The 25,677-nt window shown below is 41.0% G+C and overlaps 1 protein-coding gene across 2 annotated transcripts; it reads right to left on the bottom strand.

The window, feature by feature from the left end:
* On the bottom strand, positions 1–25,457 carry ranbp2 (RAN binding protein 2). Of its 2 annotated transcripts, XM_061054143.1 has the most exons (30): positions 25,272–25,457; positions 24,293–24,360; positions 24,079–24,190; positions 22,576–22,728; positions 22,105–22,335; positions 21,843–21,985; positions 21,340–21,535; positions 20,960–21,100; positions 20,566–20,725; positions 20,169–20,350; positions 19,216–19,409; positions 17,698–17,821; positions 17,095–17,256; positions 16,641–16,778; positions 14,204–14,335; positions 13,845–14,066; positions 13,629–13,712; positions 12,917–13,058; positions 12,693–12,787; positions 8,143–12,604; positions 7,635–7,712; positions 5,000–5,176; positions 4,819–4,905; positions 4,434–4,609; positions 3,636–4,014; positions 2,912–3,001; positions 2,678–2,835; positions 2,286–2,559; positions 1,263–1,618; positions 1–1,085 (listed from the first exon to the last, which is right to left on the bottom strand). In XM_061054143.1, the coding sequence occupies exons 1-30, from the start codon at positions 25,341–25,343 to the stop codon at positions 780–782; spliced, it is 9,294 nt and encodes a 3,097-aa protein (XP_060910126.1). In that variant the 5' UTR covers positions 25,344–25,457; the 3' UTR covers positions 1–779. The 2 variants fall into 2 exon arrangements, with proteins under 2 accessions (XP_060910126.1, XP_060910127.1); XM_061054144.1 differs by lacking the exon at positions 7,635–7,712 and having other exon boundaries at positions 25,272–25,456.
* Between the last annotated feature and the right edge of the window lie 220 nt (positions 25,458–25,677).

The following is a 25,677-nucleotide window of genomic DNA, read 5'->3' on the forward strand; positions in this document are numbered from 1 at the left end:
TTACCTGTAAAGCAACTTTATTTGTACTTTATTTTGTCAAATTATTTTGGTACAAGCACCAGATATAGATAATTTACACCCACCTTCCCTCCGTGCAACACAGTGACATAACTCCAGAATATGGGGAGGTAAGCACATTAGCACTTTGCATACTGCGTTTCCACAAAAGTGCCTTAAAACGGCAATCTGAGTAGGGCCATCGTGAAATCCACTTACACAAAGAAAAATCACAAGGGAACAATAAAAAGGACTGAAGCAGTACTCGGGGAGAAGGCAGGGCCATGGGTACAAATCTAGGTGCATTCAAATAACAGTGTCACCTTGAAATTATAGACGAGACTTTTTAGGAAAAAAACAAACAAGAAGAGAACCGGCACATTTAAATTGAACACATGTAAGACAAAAGAACAACATTTTAAAAAGTCAATGTACATCTATACACAAAATAAACATATCATGAAAATTTATTGACAGATGATAAAGATGCAAGTGCAACACAGCAAAAGTACATTGACCTCCTCACACATACTGTGCCATGTTTCTCTTCTATTACTAGGTTATGGGATAGCAAAAATAGTTTCTTACTCCATGCTAATGGAACCACACTTTTATGATGTATCATTTTGATCACTAGACCCGTGTCCTGGGTTTTATTCTCAATTGTCTATTCACTAGTTGTTTAGTTGCAGCAGGTGGTTAAGTACTGCACAGGAGTCACATCATTACATCATTTTATCACCTAAACAAAGCTGTAAATCTTGAGCTAAACATGTGACAGGCTACAGCTGTCCACAGTCTGTGATGACAAGCTTCTTTGAGGGGGGGCCTCCTTTTGTGCCCAGCTCTCCCATCCGTTGCAACACATCCATTCCTTCACAAACCCAACCGAAAGCCACATGTTTGAAGTCCAGGTGTTCGGCTTTCTTCAGTGTGATGAAGAACTGGGAGTTGTTGGTGTCGCGTCCACGATTGGCCATCGACAGAATGCCTGGGCCTGTGTGCCGGACATCAAAGTTTTCATCTTCAAACTTGCTGCCGTAGATGGACTTGCCTCCTGTGCCATCACTGTTTGTGATGTCACCGCCCTAAGAGACATACAAGTAACTCGTTAGAAATGTTAACATGGAGATTTGCTCCTGAAAATAAAACATTCTTCCTTGTCAGAGACACAGCGAGTATGGAGTGCTTGAAGGAATCATTTGAATAATACTTTACCAAATGGCACTAATAATGACTTTGAAAAACTTGAATGCCTGACTTACCTGACACATGAAGTCTGGTATGACTCTATGGAAGATGGAAGCCCGAAGGCCAAATCCTTTCTCGCCAGTGCAGAGAGCCCTGAAGTTTTCAGCCGTCTTGGGGACAATATGGGAAAAGAGCTCTATGTTGATTGTGCCAAGTGGTTGGCCATCAGCTTCCACTTTGAAGAAAACCTGTGGGTTAGTGTCTCTGGAGTGCTCTTGAATTCTGGACATCTGAGGTGAGGAGATACATGAGGCATCACCATCAGCACTGCCTATGCGACTCTGACACTCGCAGAAGGTCTTCTTGAAGGATTGGGTTATCTCAGGGGTTTTGAACTTGGCTGCCAACTGCTCCACTACTGCATCGCCATCTAGATAATCCGAGCAAAAGAAAAGAAGACATCAACAAAAGGACAGCTGAAAAGCATATCGATATTTGCATAAAGTAGTGCTGGGCGATTAATGGAGTTCCAATTACCATTTTGGCTTCCCACAATCATGAAAACAAGATAATCGAGATCAAACAACTACTGTTACACTCGTTTTGTCTTAAGGTTTTGTCATGTGTAGTAAATGGAGCTCTCCCTCCCTTCCTCTACACACACTAAAACAGCTCTTGCTGGGGAGCCATGGCATGCACTCTGGTTAGTTTGAAAAAGCAAGAGAACTTAAGATGACATGTATATTTAGATTTTTTTCACTTATTTATTTTCATTCAGTTTTATAATCGTGATCTCAATATCAATCAAAATAATCATAATTATGATTTTTTTGCTTTATACTCGAGCAGCCCTAACACAAAGTCATCTATTTAAGAATTGATCTTTATATCTTTATTATAATTGATGGTTTTCAAGATAAAATCATAGCTCAATCAAAATTATGTGATTTAAAAACTAATAGCTAAATGTGGGCCAGTGGACCTCTAACAACTTTCTCTATAGACGGGAAGTGCAGTTACCACAAGATGCATTTACAAAAGCTAAAACAGACAAGTCGAGTGCAGAATGTTATCACATAAAAACACTATGAACAAACCTGAGTAGTCGGTGGCAATCCAGATCAGTGCGTTGGCTGAGGCGTTCATGGGTTTAAGTTCCATCGCCTGTGTAATAGTGTGGTTGGCACAAACTCTGAACACCTGCTCTCTTCTCATCAGGATACGGTAGAAACGTTTATCAGGATGGAAGAGAATCTTGATGTCACCGACCCCTCGCTCCTTCCACTGACCTAGGTCTCGGTCCCACCGGTACAGCTTGGTGCGCTCCTTAAACAGGATTTCCTCGTCCTCCTCTCCAGACTTTGTCTCCACCTGAGAGGTAGAGAGTTAGGCAGGGATGAGTTGCTGTGCATTAAATAAATAATGAAGCTTCAGGCCTATTAAACAGCAGGACAGACCAAGAGCATTGGAAATCAGAATTTAGAGGTACCTCTGGTAGTGATACTATTGGCTCAAAGTGAATGTCCACTTCATTAGGAGCCTCCTCCTCATCACTTCCATCCTCATCTCCATTGTTTTTTGGGGCTTTTGGCACCACAGAACGGAATACTGTAGCCCCAGCGTTTGCCCATGAGAAGTCAGTATCTCCTTTGAAAAGAAAACAATTAATAAGAGAGGATATCTATTTAGCTGATTTCATCTTTACTTTAAATTAAATACCAACCTTTTGTTCCAAATGCAAATCCATCAGTGTTTTGAGCCAATTCAGCAAACGAGAAGCCTCCAAAAGAGTTAAAGCCAAAGTTTGAGGAATCTGTGGAGGGAAAGACGGTCATTAAATAATAAAGACTGAATGAAATGCTCTTTGTCTCAAGATTTTAGGCAGGAATCTAGCAGAGGGGAGGTTGGACAAAATAATTAACACTAAATCCAAACTCTTAGCTGAAGATGATACTTAGCTGGGTTAACTGGTAATGTTTGTGCTAGTTTGAACTTCTTTATATAATTAACACTATTAGGATGAACAGTCAAGAGGTGCCCGATCCCTTACCCCTGAAGGGGTAAAGTGAGATGATCAATGGGCTGGGAGAGTAGAAATGTATACGTTCTGCTCAAGAAGTGTGCATACATTTTTTTAAACTCTAAGCTTTTCTTAAAATATATAAATAAGTACTATATTACCTTTTTGAGCCATAAACAGTATTTAAAACCATTTAAGAGGCTGAAGAAGACAACTAGTACAGCATTACATGTTCATAGAACTAAAGGTAAAAGAAGCTTGACCTAAACCAAACATACTTTTAAAAAGCATTTTCAACAACAAATGCTTCTTCAACTTAGAGAAGCTCAGAGGTAACATAGGTAAATATAAAAGAAGTATCTGTTTCACCATCAAACCCAGCCTGTGGGAAGGGCTACATTATTAACACCACTGCACTGCACAGTACCTTGACTAGCTGTTGGAGCGGTCAAAGCTACAGCTGTAGTCTCACTGTTGGAGTCCGGCTCTGGGCTCTTTTTAGTCGACAGGTCAATGGGAGAGCTGCTGCTGGGAGCATCATTCCGAGTCTCTGTTGGCTGGTCTGACGTCTGTTCTTTTGGTCTAGACGTGCTGCCTGCAGCTTCTGTGCTGCCTGTAGCTTCTGTGCTGCCTGCAGCTTCTGTGCTGCCTGTAGCTTCTGTGCTGCCTGCAGCTTCTGTGCTGCCTGTAGCTTCTGTGCTGCCTGTAGCTTCTGTGCTGCTGGAAGATGGACCTGCACTTGGCTCTTCTTCTTGGTCAACTGAAGTGCTGATCGGGGTCTTTTCAGTTTGGTTTAACTGAGCGTCCTGAAACAATTTAGCAGTTAAACTTAAATGCTATTGATGCAACATTAAAAAAGGAAATTAAAAACTGCGACCAACTCAGTTTAGCCATATAGACCAAAGTAAAATATTTAGCACTCATGGTAAGATATATGATAATGCGCTGTCCAAACAAGAATGCAAGTATCCCACTTAAGGAAGTTCATAATGTTCATCATTTAGGAAATGTTACTATTCATGCAGCTTACTTGTCCATCACTAAAAATGGGTGCAGTTAAGAAGGCTTGCATTACTAAAATTATTATCTGGCAATCAAATTGATGGAGCCAGTTGCATGTTTCAGTAAACATGTAGCAGCTGACCACATGTACTCTGTCATAAATCATTATTATCTGTACACTATTTGAATTATATTTGGTTTCAGTTAATGTTGAGTCCATTACCAAGTCTTGCTGTGCCTTGCGGACCTCTGTCTCAAAGTCTTCAGGTTTGTCGGGGTCCGGGTCACTGTCAGTGGTGCTCAGGCCGCAGAAGAAGGTGGGTGGCAGCTGGAGGCTTTTCGCCTTCTCCTCCTCCTCTGGCGTTGGCTTCTTCTCCCACACCACCTGGCAGTCTTGCTCTGAATGGAACATGAAGGTTGAAGCATTTGATTTTTCTCTGCATACTTTTCACCATTTAGTGGAACTTATATTGTATGTATGGAAGAGAACATCTATCCATACAGCCTACTTTTCTCTGAGAAGTTATTAGCCAACACGGCAACTGACAAAATCATGGCCTATAATGGGATAAAAAAATGTTGTGTGTGACAGAATACAAGACACATACCATCACCACATGCTGCAGCCTTTTTCTCAGGAGGGTCAGGGTACAGCTTTCCATTTAAGGCTTTTACAGCTGACTCATAGTCCTCATCTGAAAAATGAGAAAAAACAAACGTATATTTCACTTTAATTACCTTTTGATTCTTATGCAACACAAAATGTTTGCATCTAATCTTTGGTCTTACCATCACTTTGATCGTCACTTATGTAGCCTGGTTCATTCTGGTAGCAGAAGAAGGTAAGAGGCAGCAAGAGCTTTCTTGCTAAAGCAGCCTGTTCAGCTGTAGGTTCTCTGACATACACAACCTCCACCTCTGAGTCCTCATCTGACCCTGCACTGCCTCCTTCTGCCCGAGGTGCTCCTGTGACAGACAGATGATATAGTAAAAACATACAGTCAGGGTAAGAAGGTAGGGATTAGAAGAAAAGCAGGAATTAAACTGCTTCTTTTCTTCTATTACAACAGGTGTTAGTTCCACACACACAAACAAAAACTCATGCACAGCGAAATGAAAGGCATGCATGGGTTTACAAGTTTGTGGGACAAGTTGTGTTAAAAGAATATGTCTGTTTTGGATGTCTTGTCTTTTGTTTCATTTGACAGAATTGACCACTTGAATACTTAGTATGGTTGCATTAAGCAGCACAAATATCTGGTCTGTTACTGAAATGAGCCCCATGCCGAGGTGCATTTCCCTAGCAGGGGCCACACTGATGGCGGATTGCATTTCATGTTGTTGCTACTCATCCCCTACTAAAAGTGGCAAGGATCATCTTTGCACAGCACATTCTTCTCAGAAGGAATGTTGTCTGTGGAATCTTCTCAGCTCACCTTTCAGGAGACCTACATGCGAGTGCTAAACAAAACTCTGGTTTTGATTCAATTAAATACCGACTGGTCCTTAAGCAGCACCAATTTTACCTACAGTTATTAAATACCCACAATCCATTCTTCAACTGCGTAACAGGGACGTTGCAGTGAGGACATTTTTTTTTTTGCCACCAATTAAAAAATTCATGGCTAGCTGTAGTTACCCATCACAGCAGGCAGTATAAAAGAAAGGCTTTCGTCAATGAGGCTCATGAGAGTCAGTAAACTTACTTGTACTATTTGTTTTAACTGTTAGGTTGTGGCTTCTTTACAAGCTTATGTCAACAATGTTTCTACTGTGCAAAGTTGACATACATACATTCAATCTTTTTTGGCAATCTTCCATGACATAAGCCTATGTGATTAGAGAATCTTCCAAGTGGTTACATTTAAAAATAATAATAATTTCAACTTAAATATACGAGATGCAAATATTGTCAGGCATAAAAAAGTGTGCATGAGCAAAATCTTCTTCCAATCTGCTTCTGCTCTTCATCGTGAACAGTCGCAGGCTAAATATTCAAAACATGCGGAGTATTTCACAAGTTAAGAGGTTTCTTATTTGACTAATCAGAGTGACGAACACACTTTAATTGCGAGAAAAGAAGCAAAACGAGAGAAGTATGGCAGCTTTGTAACTGGTGTATATCTGACAACCATGTGACACAGGTAACTACTGAAACAACAAATGTACATGAATACATTTAAAACCTTAAGACCCTATAAAGTGTCTTTCAATCCAGATACACACAGAGACTTCAGGAGATGAGAGACGGCTAACTAAACTTTACTGGAAATCTTCCCTTAAGTAGACAGGAGAAACACTTTCAAGCTAAATTAACAGTCAGAATTTGTTTAGGGACAAACAAGTATTCATCATTCATTCATAACTGATCATCCAGAGTAGCGCTCTAAACTAAAGTATGACACAAATTGTATAGCCTACATCCAATAGATCAACACCATCCTGGATCAATTAATAAGTCAGTCTGCTCTCCATCTCTGTCTGCCTTGACAGAGAAACACACACACACCCGGACATACAGAGACATGCTGAGGTAAGCTATGTTCAACCTTTCAATACATCTGCAATCTTTCCTGTTTATATAAATCTACTCCTGCCGCTGTTTCAAAATCTTGTAAAAAGTTCTGATGCTGTTCAGGAGTGCGTTCCTCTCCATTGTTTTGATAAGTCTTTGACAAGAAGCGTCCTCCATGCGTGACTCGCTTGAAAAAACCCTCCAACTTTTGTCACTAATAAAACATTGATGAGGGGGGAGGGAGAAAGACCAACTGAACAATGGACGATGCATGCAGCGCTGTGCAGAGAAATAATAGTTGCTGGATGTAACTCTGAGGACGTGCTTTGCTTCTGGTTTACCCCACAGTGTGTGTGTGTGTGTGGAGAGGAAGGGGTGAGAACTGAAGGATGCAACTGGATAAAATGTAAGTTAATTGTTAATTTCACTCTTAATAACCTGAAGAACGGAGTAAAATTTAAATGTGGAAGTGAGATATAACCAAGTGGAAACAGAGTTATGCAGTAAATCTAACTGTAACGCAATTCTTCTCATTTCATAGTCATTAATTAATCAGATTATTTTTTAATTGACTGACAGCACTAATAACTAGATAACCCATAATGACTCACTAGGACTCCGACTCAGAAAAAAAAACAAAAAACAAACAGATCACAGGTCATATGTTTTGAAGATATTATCTTTCGTTACCATTTGAGTGAAACACCAAATCTTTCATCATATAGACGCAACAAGATATTTACTGTAATTACCAGATCATTTTTAATTCTAAAATCTACACATCTGCACACTGGACATGCAAAAGATTAGCTTTAACACTCCGTGCATCCAGGTTATTTCTGTCTAGTAGTAAGGGTCAGCCACGTGGCACCTGACAAGTGTTAACACACACTGCAGTGATTAGAATACCTGGGGGTTCAAATTGGGTGGTTGATGAGCTGGTCCAAAAAGCCATTGGATTATCTTTGAAAAGCCTAAAATCCAGCCCTAAAGGATATTGGGTTGTTGGGCGAAGAGAAACTACTTGTGAGGCTGGTATCGTAACCATGATACAAATGTAATATGTGGAATATTAAAAGAGTGTAACTGAACTATTTACGATTAAGCTCAGAGGGTTGACAACATATATTAAGCATGCATAAGCAAAATTACTTTTTATTATTAATAGGTAAACTAAAAGGTACTAATATCATTATATAGCGTTTGTGAACTTGTACATTGAGTTATATTATTAGGATTTAAGTTTCTACATGTAAGGAGGCTGCAGAAGGATGAGTGGAAATTCTTTAGTTCAATTTCTCTTGAGAAGGATGATGGGCAGGGTCAATTAAGATCATGGCAAAATCTGATGTCAGTCATGAGCTTATTAAAACATATAAATCACCACAATAATTGAATGGAACTAAACAATAGTTACCTTTTTCTGGGATTTTGAATGCAGGTGCTATAGCCTTGGCAGACGGTTCAGACTCTTTTGCCTTTACACAGGATGCAGATTCCTCAGTCTCAGAGCAAAATCTAGGAGATCCAAATATCTTCTGAAGGTTACTAATGCCAAAGACAAACTTAGGAGGGGACACCACTGTTGTCTTTGAGGGGTTTACTTGACTTGGCGACCCAGCTGCACATAGCTCAGATTCAGGAGAAAGCTCAGTACGTTCCTTGGTGGTCTCTTCCAGAACAGCAATAGCTGCTTTCCCACAAATAGTTGAAGCAGGCTTTGCTGGTTCTATGGATCCACTGTCTCGAGGAGAGGCAACACTGGATGTCACAGGAGTCATTAGTTCCCCTTTTTCTTGTGCTACCTTAGTCTCGTCAAAAACTTGCTTGAATGTGTTTGCCGTTTCTTGGAGCTTGAATCTCACAGCCAACTGCTCAATGTTGCCTTCTACTGATTCAGCAAAGTCCAACGCACTCCAGACCCAGGCCTTCTCTGCACCTTTCATAGGTTCTAGTTTCATGGCTGCAGTGATCCAGTGATTGGCACAGATCTTAAGTACCTGGTCCCTCCTCATTATTAACCTCACTCCCTTGGTATCATAGTTCTGCAAGATCTTGAGGTCTCCAATACCCCTCTCCTTCCATTGAGACAATGTCCTATCATAGCGATACAGTTTGGCCCTGTGACTGAAGACCACCTGTTCATTTTCTTCTCCTGTAGAAATATCCACCAGATCAGGCAATGGCACCACAGGTTCAAAGTACTGGCCATCCTTTTCCTCATCCTGGATTGAATCCTGCTCGTCATCAGTGCCCACTGAGTTTCTGCTCTGGTTAAGCTTAGCAGGAGACTTGGAGGGGCTAATGCCAGGTTGGAAGCTGAAGTTGAACCCACTAGTGGACTCACCAAAGCGGAAAAGGTTCTTTCTCAGGGGGCTGCTGGCGAGGGGAGAGGCATAGACTGATGAGTCAGCGGTATCATCCAAAGCCTCTTCTCTAAGGTCATAGTTATCCCATTCCAAGGTGGGGCCGGTGGTTTCACCGTGAGGCTTTATCACAAGGCTTGAAACATTGCTGGATGTAGTAATATCATCCTGGTTGTCGTCATCTTTGATCTTTGTTTTCTCCTCTGTCAAAAAGAATTTCAGGTCTTTCAACCCTGACTTCATTTCCTCTGCTTTCTGAATGAGATGTGCTGTTCTGCCTGTGTCAACGAGCTTATGGGGGGTTTGCAAGGGGATGTCCAAGAGTAGTCTCTGACATTCTTCAAATTTTTCCTTAAACTCCTCAGCAAGCTCAGGGCTTTTGAACTTAGCAGCCAACTGTTCAAGTTTAGCATCTCCATCAGAGAAGTCGTTAGCCATCCAAATCCATGCTTTGTCTGAGCCTGCTAAGGGCTTAAGATTCATGGTGGTGGTGATCCAGTGGTTGGCACACACCTTTAGAACTTGCTCTCTTCTCATTAGCACTCTTAGCCTGCCATTACTGCTGTTCTTCAGGAATTTAAGGACTCCTACACCACGCTCTTTCCACTGACTGGTGTCTACATCAAATCTGAACAGTTTGACACGCTGGGAGTAAAGAACCTGTTCATCTTCCTCACCAGTCACCAGGTCAACTTTATCAGGCATCTGGACCACTGGTTCAAACTGTATATCGTCATTTTCTTCTGTTTTATACATGTCATCATCCTCCAGTTCATTTGTGGCGTCAGTCTTTGCGGGGGTTGCTTTTAATGATGAGAACACCTGTTCTCCGGCCCTAGAGAACCCTTTGAAATCAGGGTCTTTCTGACCAAACTTGAAGTCTCCTTCAGATGACTGTGCCAAGTCTGCAAAGCTGAATCCATTTGCCCCTCCTGCAACTAATGGATTTTGATCTTGCTCTGTTTGGCCCACTGAGGTCAAAGACAAATTTTCTTTTGCCTTGTGTTCGTCAGCTATGCTTTTTAGAAAATTGGAGGCTGATCCTGATGGAGGTATTTGATTATCAGTGGAGGCAATTTCTTTTTCAGGTTCCTGAATACCGAACTTAAAGCCACCAGCTGGATTAGGCATTGAGAACGAAAAGCCTGATGGACTTTTAGCACTAGATCCTGCCTGAGGCGCTTCAAACTTAAAAGAAGCAGCTGAACCTTTATCTTTATTTTGACCAAACTGAAACGTGTTGCCAGTCTCAAAGGGCACAGTAAACCCAGTTCCAGCAGGCTGGTTTGATGAGCTTTTTGTTCCAAAGCTAAAGCTGAAAGAGGAGGCTGAAGGAGCAATGCTGGTTGTGCTTTTAGCATTAGGATTTGGTGTCTGACAGGACACACAGTTACTGGCAGAGGTTTTGTTTCTCACCAAACAAGTGTCACAATCCCATTCTCCATCCTTCTTACCAAACATTGCTCCTAAAGAGGGAGCTTCATGACGAGCATGGCAGGCAATGCACTGAGTAACTGATGCATCATTTCTGACCAGACAGGTGTTGCAGTCCCATTGGCCATCATTTTTTGCAAAATCAGCTCCAAATCCTGAAATTGTTGGTGGATTAAATGTAACTGTAGTTGCAGGGTTGGGGCTTTGACAGGCAACACATTTGTCAACAGAGGCCTCATTTCTTACTACGCATACATCACAGTCCCATTGTCCAGGCTTCTTGCTAAATTGGGAACAAAACTCAGACACTACAGTGGATGAAGAGGACTGTACTGCAGCTGGTGCCGTTTGTGTTGTGGTAGTTGTTTTAGGTGAAACTTTAGCAACTTTACAAGACACACAACTATCTGCAGATACATCGTTTCTTGTAGAGCATGAGTCACAGTGCCACTGTTCAGGTTTCTTGCCAAACTGAGCCACAAAGGCAGAGCCAAATGCATTGCTTACTGTGTCAGTGGGTTTTGAGGTGGTGGTGCCAAATGTAAATGAGGAGGGCACAGAAGCTCCAAACCCACCGAATCCTGTAAATGTAGAACTAGAACTATTTGGTTTGGACGCATCAGTCCCGAATTTGAAAGTAAAAGGACTGGTTTTGGATTCACCAGCAGCCTGAATGTCTGGCTTTGATGAAGAGTTGGGATTTGCACTTTGACAAGCAGCACACTGCATATCTGTCGGATTATTTCTTACACAGCACACATCGCATTCCCATTGCCCTTCTTTAAGAGCAAACTGGGCAGCCAAAGAAACTGGATTTTTCAGGGTTTCCTCTTTCTCATCTTGTTGATGTTGCTTTACAGGCGATTCGAGTAAAATTGCCTGGGCTTCCTCAAACTTGGCTTTGAAAAGTGATGCCTCATCTACTGTTTTGAAGCGGATAGCCAGCTGTTCAGGCTTAGGCTCTTCATCTGCATAATCAATGGCATTCCAGACCCAGGATTTGTCAGAGCCGGCATTCGGTTTTAGTAACATATCAGAAGTAATGTAGTGGTTTGCACAGATCTTAAGGACCTGCTCCCTTCTCATTAAGAGACGGACCTTCCCTTTAATGCTGTGTTTCAGGATTTTAACATTGCCAATGCCCCGCTCCTTCCACTCTTTTGTCTCTGTGTCAAAACGAAACAGCTTTGCCCTGTTGCAAAACATTTCCTCCTCCTCCTCCTCACCCGTTTTGACATCTACTTTGTCAGGAAGCGGTACAATGGGTTCAAAGTGAGGACCATCTTCATCCTCCTCCACATGAGTACTGTCATTATCACTCTCTGCTGCTCTCTCCTCCTCTGCTGTAGACTGGGCAACCCCAAACAATGGCTTGTTAACATCCCCAAATGTAAATGGCTGCTCCATGTTTCCAAACAGATTTCCAGTGCCTGTGCTCTGAGCAGAATCTACAACGGAGAAGCCACCGATGTTTTTATTTCCAAATGTGAAGATGCCTGTTTGGTTGGGGGGCTGCTCTTCGACTTGAGGCTTGTTACTGTCAGTAACAGTATCAGTTTTAGGGAGAATGTCTGATGTAAGAAGACCAAGCAGACTTTCACTGTGCTTGGCCTGGGAAGCTGAGAAACTGAAATCTCCATCGTTTGATTTAAAGTTGGAGTTGAATTTAAAAGCAGTGGAAGGTGTTGACTGAGAAACTGGCGCTCCTCCAAAACAAGGCACTTTTGGGACTTCAGCAGGTGCCTGTTGGCCAAAGGGGAGCTTACCAAAGTCTATAGGCTTTCCTTCAATGCTCTTTGGTGGCTGAACTGGGACTACTGATGGCTTGGTAAAGTAGCCAGGTTCTGGAAGCGGAGGGTTAGTGGTTTGTTGGGTTACACTCTGGCCATAGTATTCTTCACTATATGGGGAAAGAAGGCTTGTGGCTGGTGATTCAAATCGAAGAGGGGCACCAAAGGCCTGTTCCTGAGGAGGGTAAATGCAGGCTGGGGCTGTTTGCAATGGAGGCGTTTGAGTGGGCTGCTGGTAGGCATACATATGCTGCTGTGGTGGCATACGGTTCATACTGTACATTGGAGCCTGTGTAGAGACATTTTAACAATGAATAAATGTAATTAAATATATTCTAAATATGCCATTTTATAGTAAACAAGACAATGGTAATTACCTTGGTGGGGGTTACATTTGCTGCTGTGCGTAGGAGGTACTGGGAGTTGTAAGCTGGAGACTGGTTGTAGAAAACAGAGGGGCCTGTGGTGGCAACTGAGATACAAATATATAGTTGTTTTTTTTTTGTTTTTTTTTTAAATCACAAAATTCTGCCCAATAGTTCTCAATGAAAATATGAAACTGTATATCTAGACTTAATTTGTTTTTATTAAGCATGCTCACCTGTTAGAGGGGCCCCATGGTAGGACTGGACTGGCGTAAATGGTTCCTGAAGGCCCTCAGCCCCGTAGCTCTCCCCATACAGCTTGTGATGTGGGGAGTCTACGTTTCCTGAAGAGTTGTGTCTCAGATCGTGAACCTCATTCTATAAAACAAGAAGAGTTATGAGTAGTGACTCTTTTCGACTTCTTGACAGAAAAAAACCCTCCCACTTAAAGTAGAATATGCAGAGTTAACATAATATAATAATTCAGTTTTATCTTAATAGGTGTAAACGGTCCAATAGTTTACATCTTTGATTTGTATTAATTTCAACTGCATTGAGAAACTGGCCTTTGCTTGAAAGAGGTTGTTAGAGAAGGAAGGCATTGTTCTTAAAGTCCTGTTTATTCAGTTGTGATATTGATATCCATCAACCAGAACTGTTAACTTTCTAGGAATTTCTCATATGTATATTTTATAGATTAAGCATAATGTGCTAACATGATTAAAAGATTAGACCTAAGTTATAGATGGCACCCCATTAACTTGATTTTCTCACTTAAAGAGCTTGGTCTAGGCCTTCTATGGCCTTTATGTAACTTTTTATTTGGAATTGGCGATATACAAACAGAATGTTTTGATTCTCAAACAAAAATAAGTTTGAATTATTTAATCTCATAGGATCTATAGTTGAATTGTGTGACATTAATCTCTATTTATATCTTATCCTGACCTTGAGGGCTTCAACTTGCTGACAAAGCATTTGGAGGAGACTTTTCTGGTCCTCCACCCAATGCGGTTGTGTCTTGGGAGAAATCTGGAAAAAACATTTATGTAAAGTCACTCAGTGCGTTATATATCTCTGCGATAAATCCAATGGAACTGTTCACATGCAGATAGACTAGATACATTTTATAGAAGTATCTGAATAACTTCAGACCTAACCTACCAGGTGTCTTTTGGAAGGAGAGATGCTTTTGTTAGGAGATGGAGTGGAAAACTTTATATGGGATATGCTGGCAGAGGTTTCTGTAGCGGGGCTGGAGTGTGCTGGTCCTCTTTGAACCTCCCCCTCTTTTTCCTCCTCTTCATCCATGGCCTCACCACTCTCCCCGAGCTGCTGGTTCACATCATTGAGGAGGTCCACAATTTCCTCCATGGAAACAGGCAGCTGGGATTCAAATATAACATATAGTTACACAGTTGGAAAGCTGACAACGTTTAGGAGTAATAGAAGAAAGATTCACTAATGTAGTTCTGCTTTACATATAATTAAAGTGTCACCTTGCTTAAAGAAATGAGACCTACCTTCTCAATATCCTCTGCATTACCATTGTAGATCTTGGACAGGTAGGTCCTGAACTTTTTCAGAAAAGTGACACACCTATCTTGTGTCTCCTCAACACCATTGCTGGCCTCCTCTGATAGTCGCTGGTAAATCTTCCAAGGAAACATCACAGAAAGAAAAATGTGAAATATATACAGTTGCCAGTCACCCATATTACCAATGCACCCGTTATACTGGTTGTTCAGCATGAATATTGAGAGATGTAACTTAAAATTGGAATTGCACACAATATGGTTGTTCTAATATTTTCTGACTCATTCGTGAAGTCAATATATGGACATTTTCTCCACCTAGTTGCCAAAAACATCAAGATTCTCTTATTTGCTGAGAAGAAGCAACTTTGAAAGATCATGTCAACATGTACAGTATCTCACAAAAGTGAGTACACCCCTCACATTTCTGTAAATATTGTATTATATCTTTTCATGGGACAACACTGAAGAAATGACACTTTGCTACAATGTAAAGTAGTCAGTGTACAGCTTGTATAACAGTGTGAATTTACTGTCCCCTCAAAATAACATTAATGTCTAAAACGCAGGCAACAAAAATGAGTACACCCCTAAGTTAAAATGTCCAAATTGGGCCCAAAGTGTCAATATTTTGTGTGGCAACCATTATTTTCCAGCACTGCCTTGGGCATGGAGTTCACCAGAGCTTCACAGGTTGCCACTGGAATCCTCTTCCACTCCTCCATGACGACATCACGGAGCTGGTGGATGTTAGAGACCTTGCGCTCCTCCACCTTCCGTTTGAGGATGCGCCACAGATGCTCAATAGGGTTTAGGTCTGGAGACGTGCTTGGCCAGTCCATCACCTTTACCCTCGGCTTCTTTAGCAAGGCAGTGGTCGTCTTGGAGGTGTGTTTGGGGTCGTTGTCATGTTGGAATACTGCCCTGCGGCCCAGTTTCCGAAGGGAGGGGATCGTGCTCTGCTTCAGTATGTCACAGTACATGTTGGCATTCATGGTTCCCTCAATGAACTGTAGCTCCCGAGTGCCGGCAGCACTCATGCAGCCCCAAACCATGACACTCCCACCACCATGCTTGACTGTAGGCAAGACACACTTGTCTTTGTACTCCTCACATGGTTGCCGCTACACACACTTGACACCATCTGAACCAAATAAGTTTATCTTGGTCTCATCAGATCACAGGACATGGTTCAAGTAATCCATGTCATTATTCTGCTTGTCTTCAGCAAACTGTATGCAAGCTTTTGTGTGCATCATCTTAGAAGAGGCTTCCTTCTGGGACGACAGCCATGCAGATCAATTTGATGCAGTGTGCGGCGTATGGTCTGAGCACTGACAGGCTGACCACCCCCACTCCTTCAACCTCTGCAGCAATGCTGGCAGCACTCATACATCTATTTTCCAAAGACAACCTCTGGATATGATGCTGAACATGTGCACTCAACATCTGAGGTCCACCATGGCGAGGCCTGTTCTGAGTGGAACCTGTCCTGTTAAACCGCTGTATGGTCTTAGCCACCGTGCTGCAGCTCAGTTTCAGGGTGTTGGCAATCTTCTTATAGCCTAGGCCATCTTTATGTAGAGCAACAATTCTTTTTTTCAGATCCTCAGAGAGTTCTTTGCCATGAGGTGCCATGTTGAACTTCCAGTGACCAGTATGAGAGTGTGTGAGCGATAACACCAAATTTAACAGACCTGCTCCCCATTCACAACTGAGACCTTGTAAAATTAACGAGTCACATGCCACAAGTCACATTAATGGCTGTGTGTTGAGTTATTTTGAGGGGACAGTAAATTTACACTGTTATACAAGCTGTACACTGACTTTACTTTACATTGTAGCAAAGTGCCATTTCTTCAATGTTGTCCCATGAAAGGATATAATACAATATTTACAGAAATGTGAGGGGTGTACTCACTTTTGTGAGATACTGTATATGAATACTAAATCATTATTAACAACTAGAAAGCAATATACAGGCAAGCAGAGTACGGAGCAGTTTAGCAACATTGAATGTCTCTTTACTTGCTGTCAAGGCCACAGAAAATTACCTTCTCTTTTTACACTTAACTCACTAATTCCCCCCCCCCCATTCAAAATGCATTTTAAAAGCTTAATCCACAAATTTGACAGGGCACCGAAAATTAAATAAAACCCTTCAAAGCATATTGTGTGTCTAAGTGGCTTCATATGCCTTCTTTGACCCCTCAATCAGGCAATAATCCAGCTCCTATAAGATGTATAATTCCTTCTCTATACTGAACTTTTACATTTACAGCCATAATGAAAACGTAAGCTTGCCTTGACTCATTGAAAAATGGTGCATACCTATTAAATAAAGAAAAGACTGTATTTGTTTACCTTAGATTGTGAAAGAGGATCCTATTTTACCTATTATGCAGGTTAAGAACCTATGACTTACCTGTGCCAAATGCCAGATGGATGACATGTTACTGATGCTTTCCAAGGTAGCAATGGCCTCCTCTGTCTTGCCTTCAATGTCAAGAAGAGCTGCAAATGCTACCGTGGCCTCCTCTTCATAACCCTTCACAGAAGAAATCTGAAATCAAACCATAAAAGTGTAAGAAGACATAGTGTTGCTTGTATCTTTCATCAATTTAGTTCTTAATTCTAATCAACCAGTCTAATAGCTGCAGTGTGAATCAAACCAAGTTCTATCATACTGTAAACTAGGACACATGGATCCAATAAACTGTGAAAATTCTCAAAAATCTGTGTTCAATGTTATAGCTAAGTGATAATAAATTAAGCAAAAGCTTAACAGAGGTAGGTTAAAGCCAAAAGCCTCAACAGCTTTAGACACAATACTACACTGTTTCTTTGACCTTGAAAGAAAACCAAGAAAATAGTCCAACCTGGGTATCTTTAGAGGGGAAGTGTATGAAGAGGGGCTCAAGTGGTTCTGGTATACTCCGTCTGTTTTTGATCTTTTCCAGCAGTGGACGTACAGCTTTCCAGTAGTGGACACTGCGGCCAATGTATTCCTTCTGGTCGTAGTACGAGTTGATTCCATCACCCTGGGTTATGAAATTTACAAAAGACATCCGTAAGATTAGAAGGCTAAAGTAGCCGGTATTAGCCATTAATTATCTGTGACTGTGGCAGTCTGACATATACAACTTGCAAGTAACTTGTCATAAAAAAACATGAAAAAAGTTCTACTCTGTGTTTTTCTATTATGTTTTATTTTGTTCAGAGATTGCTGTGTCCTCTAATAAATCAGCAGATTGAGCTTGAGAGAGATCCAAACAATCATCTGCTTGGATATTTTATTCACGTGGTCAAACTTTACATGTCAGAAAATCCAGAATTTAAATTATTCAGAAAAATACCACTTCCCTTAGAAAGCCTAAAATCATTGTAGTGACTATTTAATTAAATTGTCCAGCTGGCTACTTGCTGAACCAGTGGCATTAATATGTGTGTGTGTGTGTGTGTGTGTGTGTGTGTGTTTATACCGTCTGGCTTAGACACTGAGCCCAGTGGATGGCCAGTGCTGGTTGGAGGCCATGTTTTTCTCCGGCCCTTAGAGAGCTTAGTCCGTGTTGCACAATCATCCTCAGTTTAGCTGACATACCAGGACTACAAGGAGACATAGAGCAGAAGTAACAAAATAAATACATAAATAAAACATTTACACTGAGATCATTCAATCTGTTCATATCAATTATTGTAAAACAGAATAAAGATGCAACAAATGCACACACAACCAACTGCTCATTTCATGTTTATATTTTCCCCTAATAGTAGTACATAAAAACAATCATAGTCAGCCAAGTGTTCATTGGTCAACATTGAACCGTTTATGTTGTTTTTGCATGTGTTACATTGAAGATGTGCAATCCACGGCTCGGAGCCACATGCAGCTCCTTGTAGCTTTGCCAGAAAAGAAAAGTTAATCTATTGTTTACTTTTAATTTTTATTATTGTTTTAAACTATTCTACATTAACAGTAAAAATGTGCAGCCTTTTCATTTAATTATTAGGCTTCTATTGTACTATTAGTCAACCTAAATGTGCGTCATATGCTGGATCCGCCTGGAGAAGAGAAAAAGAAAGTGATTTCTGAACCTCTGCGGAAAACAGAGCAGAGAAAAGGTACTTTTCAGTATTGGATACATTCTCCATTGCACTAGTGTTGTGGCAGCTCAAGAAATCCCGAGGCGTGGGAAGCCATTCACAGATGTAGGGAATGTCTTACGTGAAGGAAACATTTATGGAAATATAAGAGCATTTCAGACCTCAAAAACAAAACTGGGACCAGGTCTAACTAAAGACAAAGGCGATATAGGCAGTCGCCTCGGGTGCACAGATCTGGATTTTTTCGAGTGTCGCCCCTTATATGATGCTAAATATTTGTCAGATTGTCAACATCCCTGCTCAACTGCGCTGACAGAGCACTCAGTCTCAGGTACACTCAAACTATCCATAAAAGGGAGGGTCAGAAGTTTGTAATTTAATCATTATGTCCTGTAAGTCAAAACTTACTGGTACGCTCACACTGTCCTAATTTTCAGGACAATGAACAGACAGTGAGCCACAAACACCTGTCACCAACAGCCATATTAGAAAATTATCCTTTAATACAGAACACGCTCAAATGCCATATTGTCCTCTGTCCCTGTATATTAAATAATATTATGAATATGTTTTAGATATTCAGCAGACAGCTATGTCGAGAGTGTACTTTCAACAAAAGTTACCAGTCAATCGTTTTTCCTGTCCTCAGTAACTAAAATGTTGCATAGTGTTGTGCTCATAGTGGATTAAGGTTGGCTCTTTTGTAGATAATATAACAACAAGTAAGTTTTGTACCTGCTCTTTTGTAAATTGTCTTGAGATAACATTTGTGATTAATTGGGGCTATACAGATCACGGTCACTTGTGGATGAAGCTGTCTGGCTGAAATAATCATTTGAACACATATTTTTTGGCAAATATACTTCATGTGTTGTTTCAACACTAGTTGTACTCACGCTGCTCGTTTGTGAATGAGGCTGTATACGGCGTCCCACCACTCCCTCTGTCTGTCAGTGGTCAAGAGGCGAAGAAGGGGAAGGGGAAGGCAGCGAGGCTCAAAGAGCTGCTGCTGTTGGTTCACTGAACTGCTGATCTTTGCCGTCTCCTGAAGTTGACAGTGGCTACAGAACACGACACCATATAAAAACACCTGCACGGAATAAACAAGACAGAGTTTTACCTTTAGGAAGAATGATTCAATTTTAGATCAAAGAACTAAATGGAAAGTGGTAAAAGGACTCTAGTACTCCTCAAGGCCGTTTCACACTACATAACACAATCCCCCCTTTAACACGCTGATGGCAGAAGATGATACGTTGAGTACCCACTGTATTAACTAATCCCATTCATGCACATCCACATGACGCTGGCTGTACTTAGAGTAGCAAATTTCCCTTTTTGAACGAAATACTTAGTACTATCTGCTATGAACGTGTTGTTAGCCTATCAAGGACAGTTTCAGGGACATGCTAAGTCACAACATTTATTTGTAGACTTCAGATAGATATGCATGAGCACTTGTAAGTCAAGTCTAAATCTCAAACTTACTTAAAAGCATTACACAAACAGGCAGACCAACATTAAACATGTCATGACAAGTATATCTACATTCTACTAAGTTTAAGTAATGCTAAAACTGCTTCCATGTGCCTTAGGATAGCTCATCTGTACGTACAAACCTGGATATTTGAGACAGACGTCATAACAAATTTTGACTAGGAAATCTTTGTTTCGTCTCAAATTGTATATTTTGCTTTATATATTATACTTTGTTTACTTAAAACCTTAAATACATGTTCCTGTTGTTAAAACTGTTTGATGTTTTGAACATTGGAAACTAGTGAAGAATTGTTATGCAAAGCCTCAACTTGTGTTGTGTTGACCCACCAGCCCACATGAAATCACCTACCTCTAAGTCCAGCAGGCAGATGGATTCTGGTGCGTTGGTGTCCAGTTTAGAAGTTTCCAGAGTAAGCCTTGGAAAGAGCTGCTGTAGCCAGTCCCGTAGGGCAAGTCTTTGGGCCAGGAGGGTCCACTGTAGTCCCAACCAGCAGAGATGCTGCAAGTCACCACCATGCAGCAGGATGGAGCCTATAACAATGGCACCATTTGTTTAGTTATTTTAACAACGTAGGAGTACTTAGAACGTACAGTTATGTTCCTCAATGTTAGTTGATGTTTTAGTTTTTACAGAAAAGCCTATAAATTGTGCCTAAACTGAAAGCAAACAACAAATGAGCACAAACAAAAATACAGAATAACAGATCTATACAGGTTTTCAGACTACTTTAGTATTGGTTTTGTACCAGCATCCCATTTGGCCAGTTGAGGGAGCTCTGGAGCCATAGCGTTAATGGAATGAATGTCATCATTGGCAATAAAGGACGAGCCGGGGAATGCCTGTGGTCCAAACAGGAGTTCAAAGAGCGAGTCCTGACCACTCCGGTTCCCAAACGCCTCCACCACCTACACATTGAAAACATCATGATTATGTCTCTTCAAATTTCTGCTACTTAAAAATCATACAACAATGCTTTCTCTGTAAAATTGTGCATGTGAAATGGTTGTGACAGTGGCCAATCTTTAAATGGGTATTGTCATTTTTTAACGCATTGAAGATTAACAAATCCCAACAACTATTTACAATGTTTTCTAGTGGCATAAAAGCAGCGCAAACTGCATCAGAACACTGGGACGGACCTCTCTGATCAAGGTGGTTGGATCAGTGCTCAGATTTAACAACATGTGGCCCGCCTGACTCTGACGATCGTTGGCAAGGAGCTCCAGAAGCTGTGGCGCTGACTGGTCTCTTTTGGTCACTTTAGCTTTTGGTCTGGGAACCTGATGGAAATACAAACAAAACAAACAATATTTCATAAATTCCTAAAAAAAAGTTTGTAATTGGAAACTCTCTTGAAAGACATGGTTGAATGAATAACCAACAATTTTAATCACATAGGTCCCGTTTGTAACACGTCAACTCTACATCACAAGACTCAGTATTAACCAAAGAGTTCACTGGTTTTATGCTTTCCCCATCCATCCATGGCATTTGTTACCATTTGTTACTGTATAAGTACCTGGTATGCCAACAGGTAGCATAGTCCAGCCAAGTCAACGACAGCCCTCCATGTGTGTTGGCGATCTTGAGCCAGCTTCAACAGCAGCGTGGCAGCATGCAGGTAGAGGTGACCCCTCATTTCTACAAACACTTCACAAAGGTCGTCCGTGTGGCAGCAAGCAGTGCTGCTCAGCATCTGCATAGCTTGGTCAAAACTAAACACAAACATACACACACAATCGATTAATATGCAGTTCATTGAAGTTATCGTGATGCTTCAGTGAAACAAATTGTAAAAATAGTTGTCTTGAATGTTTCAAACCTCTGAAAACAGGATCGTGCTTTGTGGGTTCAACTGACATTATACTCATCTTGTATTTATCAAACATGAGGTTTGTTTTTAAGTCTCCTTTTTGAATTGAAACAGAGGAGGAAAACCTCTCTTTAAAAAATACCCACCTACTTGTGAAATAGACCTAAGAAAGAAAATATATAACTTGTCTACATCTCAACATGACCTACCTCCTGAGGGCATCAAGGCTGGGCTGCACACTGCTCTCAGACAGTGTGATTCTCAGCATGCTGCAGTGGGCCAGCAGCAGTTCTCTCTGGAGATGCCGACACATTTTCTCATTACTGGTGACACTGGGCTGAGCTAGATACTCCTGAAACAAAGGTCAAACATTAGTTTGCATTAATTTGAAGTTAAACAAGTCAGTCTTCAGCTTTCAAAAAATGCACACTACTCCAAATGTGTCAAATATACTGTTAAGCATATGCAGACCTGCAGTGTGTGCAACACAACAGTGTGCCAGTCCAGACTGTTGCTCAGTATGCCCTTTTTCTCAGCAGACAGGCAGTGCTTAACGGCTTCATCCAACCGTCCATCCTGACAGAACAGCTGAACCAACTTCACGTTTACATGAGGATCCGCTGGCCTTGCTGCCAGCTCTGCCTGGAGGAGGTCAAACAATCGGTTCCAACCCGGTTGACCCTGACGACTCAACAAACGCTCCTGCATAATGCAACAGATATTAACCGAAGAGAGAAGGTTAATGTGGTATTCTTTCTTACATAATTCAAATCAACTCCTGATGTAGGAAAAATAAAATTCAACACAATGACAACATACTTTGGAAAACTGAAATTATAGCAGCTGTTGGTTGAATAGAAGTTAATAAAGTGTCATTAGATAACTTCAGTAGTTTTCTCAAGCGATGCAAAGTGGAGATCTTAAGAAGTTTAGGCCCCTCACCTTTAGGTTGAAGACTGCAGGGTTTCCTGGCAACAACTTGGCAGCTTTCTCCACCCAAAACTCTGCTCTGCTATCACATTCTGCTTTACTCACAAGCAACTCAGCCACCTTCAGCACCAGGTCTCTCTGCGCTGGGTTTAAATCTACTGACCGCTAGATACACACAAAGAAGAGACAAACCAGTGTTACACTAAAGAAACACCTGCAAAATATCTATTCGAGAGGCTCTTCCAACTCTTCCAGAAACAAACAAAACCTGACATAAATTGGAAAGGATGAGCAGTAAAACAGATACTTTATTTATAACTCAGTGGAGTTTGATGCTGTAGAGGGCGTAGGGCTGAGGTTAGTGAACAGACGAAAAATCAAGGGTCTAAGGCTAGAGGATTAATGACGGTTACATACCCTGTACAGACTACAAAATCCCTCTGGGGCAGATGTTAAATTCTGGACCAAACAAAACTGGCTTAATTTCCCTATTATGCGTCATGTGCTTCAATAAAACCTTTACTCTTCCTCATTCCCATAATGTGTTGAATTCATGATTGTCTCTGTTTTTTTATTAATGTACTGCATAGTCTGGACCTGCATTTATCAAAGACTACAGCCAAGAGGTATTGAGCCCAAATAAAGGGTATGTGGGGGAAACAAGCTAGTCAACGAGTATATGTTAAAAACAAGAGATTTATTCTTCTCTATCAAATATGTACAAAAGACCTCTGATGTATTTTAAAAGAATGCATACAGAACAATTTATAGTCATATATTGATATTACATGGTAATGCAGGGGTGAGTAAGACATTCAAAACTATGACTACCAAATGTAACACTTCATGATGTTGTTGTTTTAGATAGAAGTGCCAAAGTTTAATCAGTGCCTTTTGGCAGCTGGATGCTCATTCTAAGCGCAAGTGTTTGGTCAACCAATGTAGAAAACAAGACAGTGTAGTATAGAAGGTAAGTAGGTTAATTTGACTACATACAGAGCTGTATGTGTATTTCCATACCTGGCACAGGTGTTTATACCAACAAAAGAAACCTGTTTGGTCTGTTCCATCTATTAGGTTTGTTTTTAAAGGACTTCTGCATGCTATTGATAGCTGTCATTCAGTTTCTTCAGCTTGGAGCACTTTTTACAACACTATGATTAAAGGTGTCCTTATTGGGTATCTGTCCACTTAAACATAAAAGAAAGAAAAAACAGCTTGGAAAAAACAAAGATATCAGGAGAGCGAGACGCCAGCCGCCAAATGAACTGTAGGCAAACTACAAGTCTAGATTTCTGTTCATGCTGTAGTGATGGCTGCTGTCACACTATGCCATTTAATGTGCAGCTGAAAGAATGAGAAATGGGTTGTCTATTGCAGGTCTCTCAAGCTCAAAACCCAGTGTTATAAGATTACCTGTCCAAAATAAAGGTTAAAGGGAAAAAGGGGGGGAGAGAAGAGATCATTGATTTCCAATTCTAATGCATTCTTACAAGGGCTTTGTTTTTTTCTTACCTTGTAACATCCTACTGCCTTGTTGATGTCTCCCTCTCTCTCATACAGTTGTCCAAGGAATTTGTGTGCTTTTGGATCCCTCTCCTGGACTTTGAGATAATCTGACACATGTCTGGGAAAAGTATAAAAAAGCAAGACAACTGTTGAATCCTTTCAGAGACCACTTGGGGAAGAAATAACACATTTTTTAAAAACTATTTGTTAGTGTGCTCACCTTTTAGCAGCTTCATATTCCTTTGCCTCAAAGTACAATTTAGCAAATAAAAATCCTTTGACTGGCTTCTGTGGAAAAATAAACCAATAAGAATTTCAGTAAATCAACAATCTTAGATAAAATGAGCTCACATAAACAACGAGTAGCTAAGGTGTCTCGACAAACTTGAGTACTGATAAGGTCAGCATTACAACTTTAAATAAGGATAATCACTGCATATGTGAAGCTTTAAGCATGAGCTTTGCTATACACTTAATTTCGTTTGACATCAGGCGTCTCTATTGACAAAGGTATTCATCGTGTTGGCTGAATATGTCGACCAGTTACCTGAAGTTAATGTAACATTTAGTAGCCAAACCTGTAAAAACCACTTTACTTCTTAACTATTCAAAGTAAGTGGTGATATACCAGTCCCCTAACTTGTGTTTATATGTGATGTTACCTCAACAATACCTCAACAAAAGGCCAAAATAAAAACACCCCAGTCCCACCCTGTCTATATATTTGTCGGCATGTTATCTTCTTGTGTTTGTCCATCTGTTATTATCTGTCTTGGGGACAACAAAGTCTAAAGTGCCCTCCGCTATGGTTGCTACATCATTTAACGATATAAATTGTGGTGGAAAGGGGAAATGAAAACAAGTTTTTCATTATGCAAACCATTCATAGTTGTTGTAACAAGTAGTCAAAGTAACTAAGTGAAAGCTAACTAGCACGGCTAGCAGCTCTCCATGCCGCGCAATTTATAGAGGAGAGGACACGACGAGGCGTCACCTCACAGGTTAGCATACAAACACGCAGATAGCCTGGGACATAGGTTAACACAACATTCACACTGAGTAAACGTCGGCTTAGGATAATTAACCATAAAGCTGTTTTGATTCCGGTGTTTGTGTTGTCTTCTCGTACCGCTTGGCTGACACATGCTGGTCTACATGATAGCAGGAACATGCTAGCATTAGCCACCGGCTCAACTTACCTCTTTGAGTGAAGGAGACGAGCTCAGTACTGTGGACACGTAGCGGTCCACTTCAACCTTACTCCGCCGCATGACTTACAACAAATGAACACCACTAAAAATGTCTGATTGTGGTTAATACAATACCATGAACGCACAAATGATAGAAACTGGCATTGATATCGGTTCGACTGTCACTCCGTAGCATTAACTCCTCATGTCGACAATGCGCAGGCGCGATACTGAGATCACGTGGGTTGTGTACCTTCTTGAATCGGGATCCTTAACCAATAAAAACGAATAGTCAGTGTGACGCACGATGACGCACTGTCTTTTGAAAGGCGTGGGCCAGCAGGGGTGTAAAGTCTGTCTTGAACAGTTGTATAATTCAAACAGCAATAATATAATTATCATTTATACAACTAAT

This window comes from Labrus mixtus, chromosome 13 (genome assembly GCF_963584025.1).
Source record: "Labrus mixtus chromosome 13, fLabMix1.1, whole genome shotgun sequence".
In the NCBI taxonomy this organism is placed as follows: domain Eukaryota; kingdom Metazoa; phylum Chordata; class Actinopteri; order Labriformes; family Labridae; genus Labrus; species Labrus mixtus.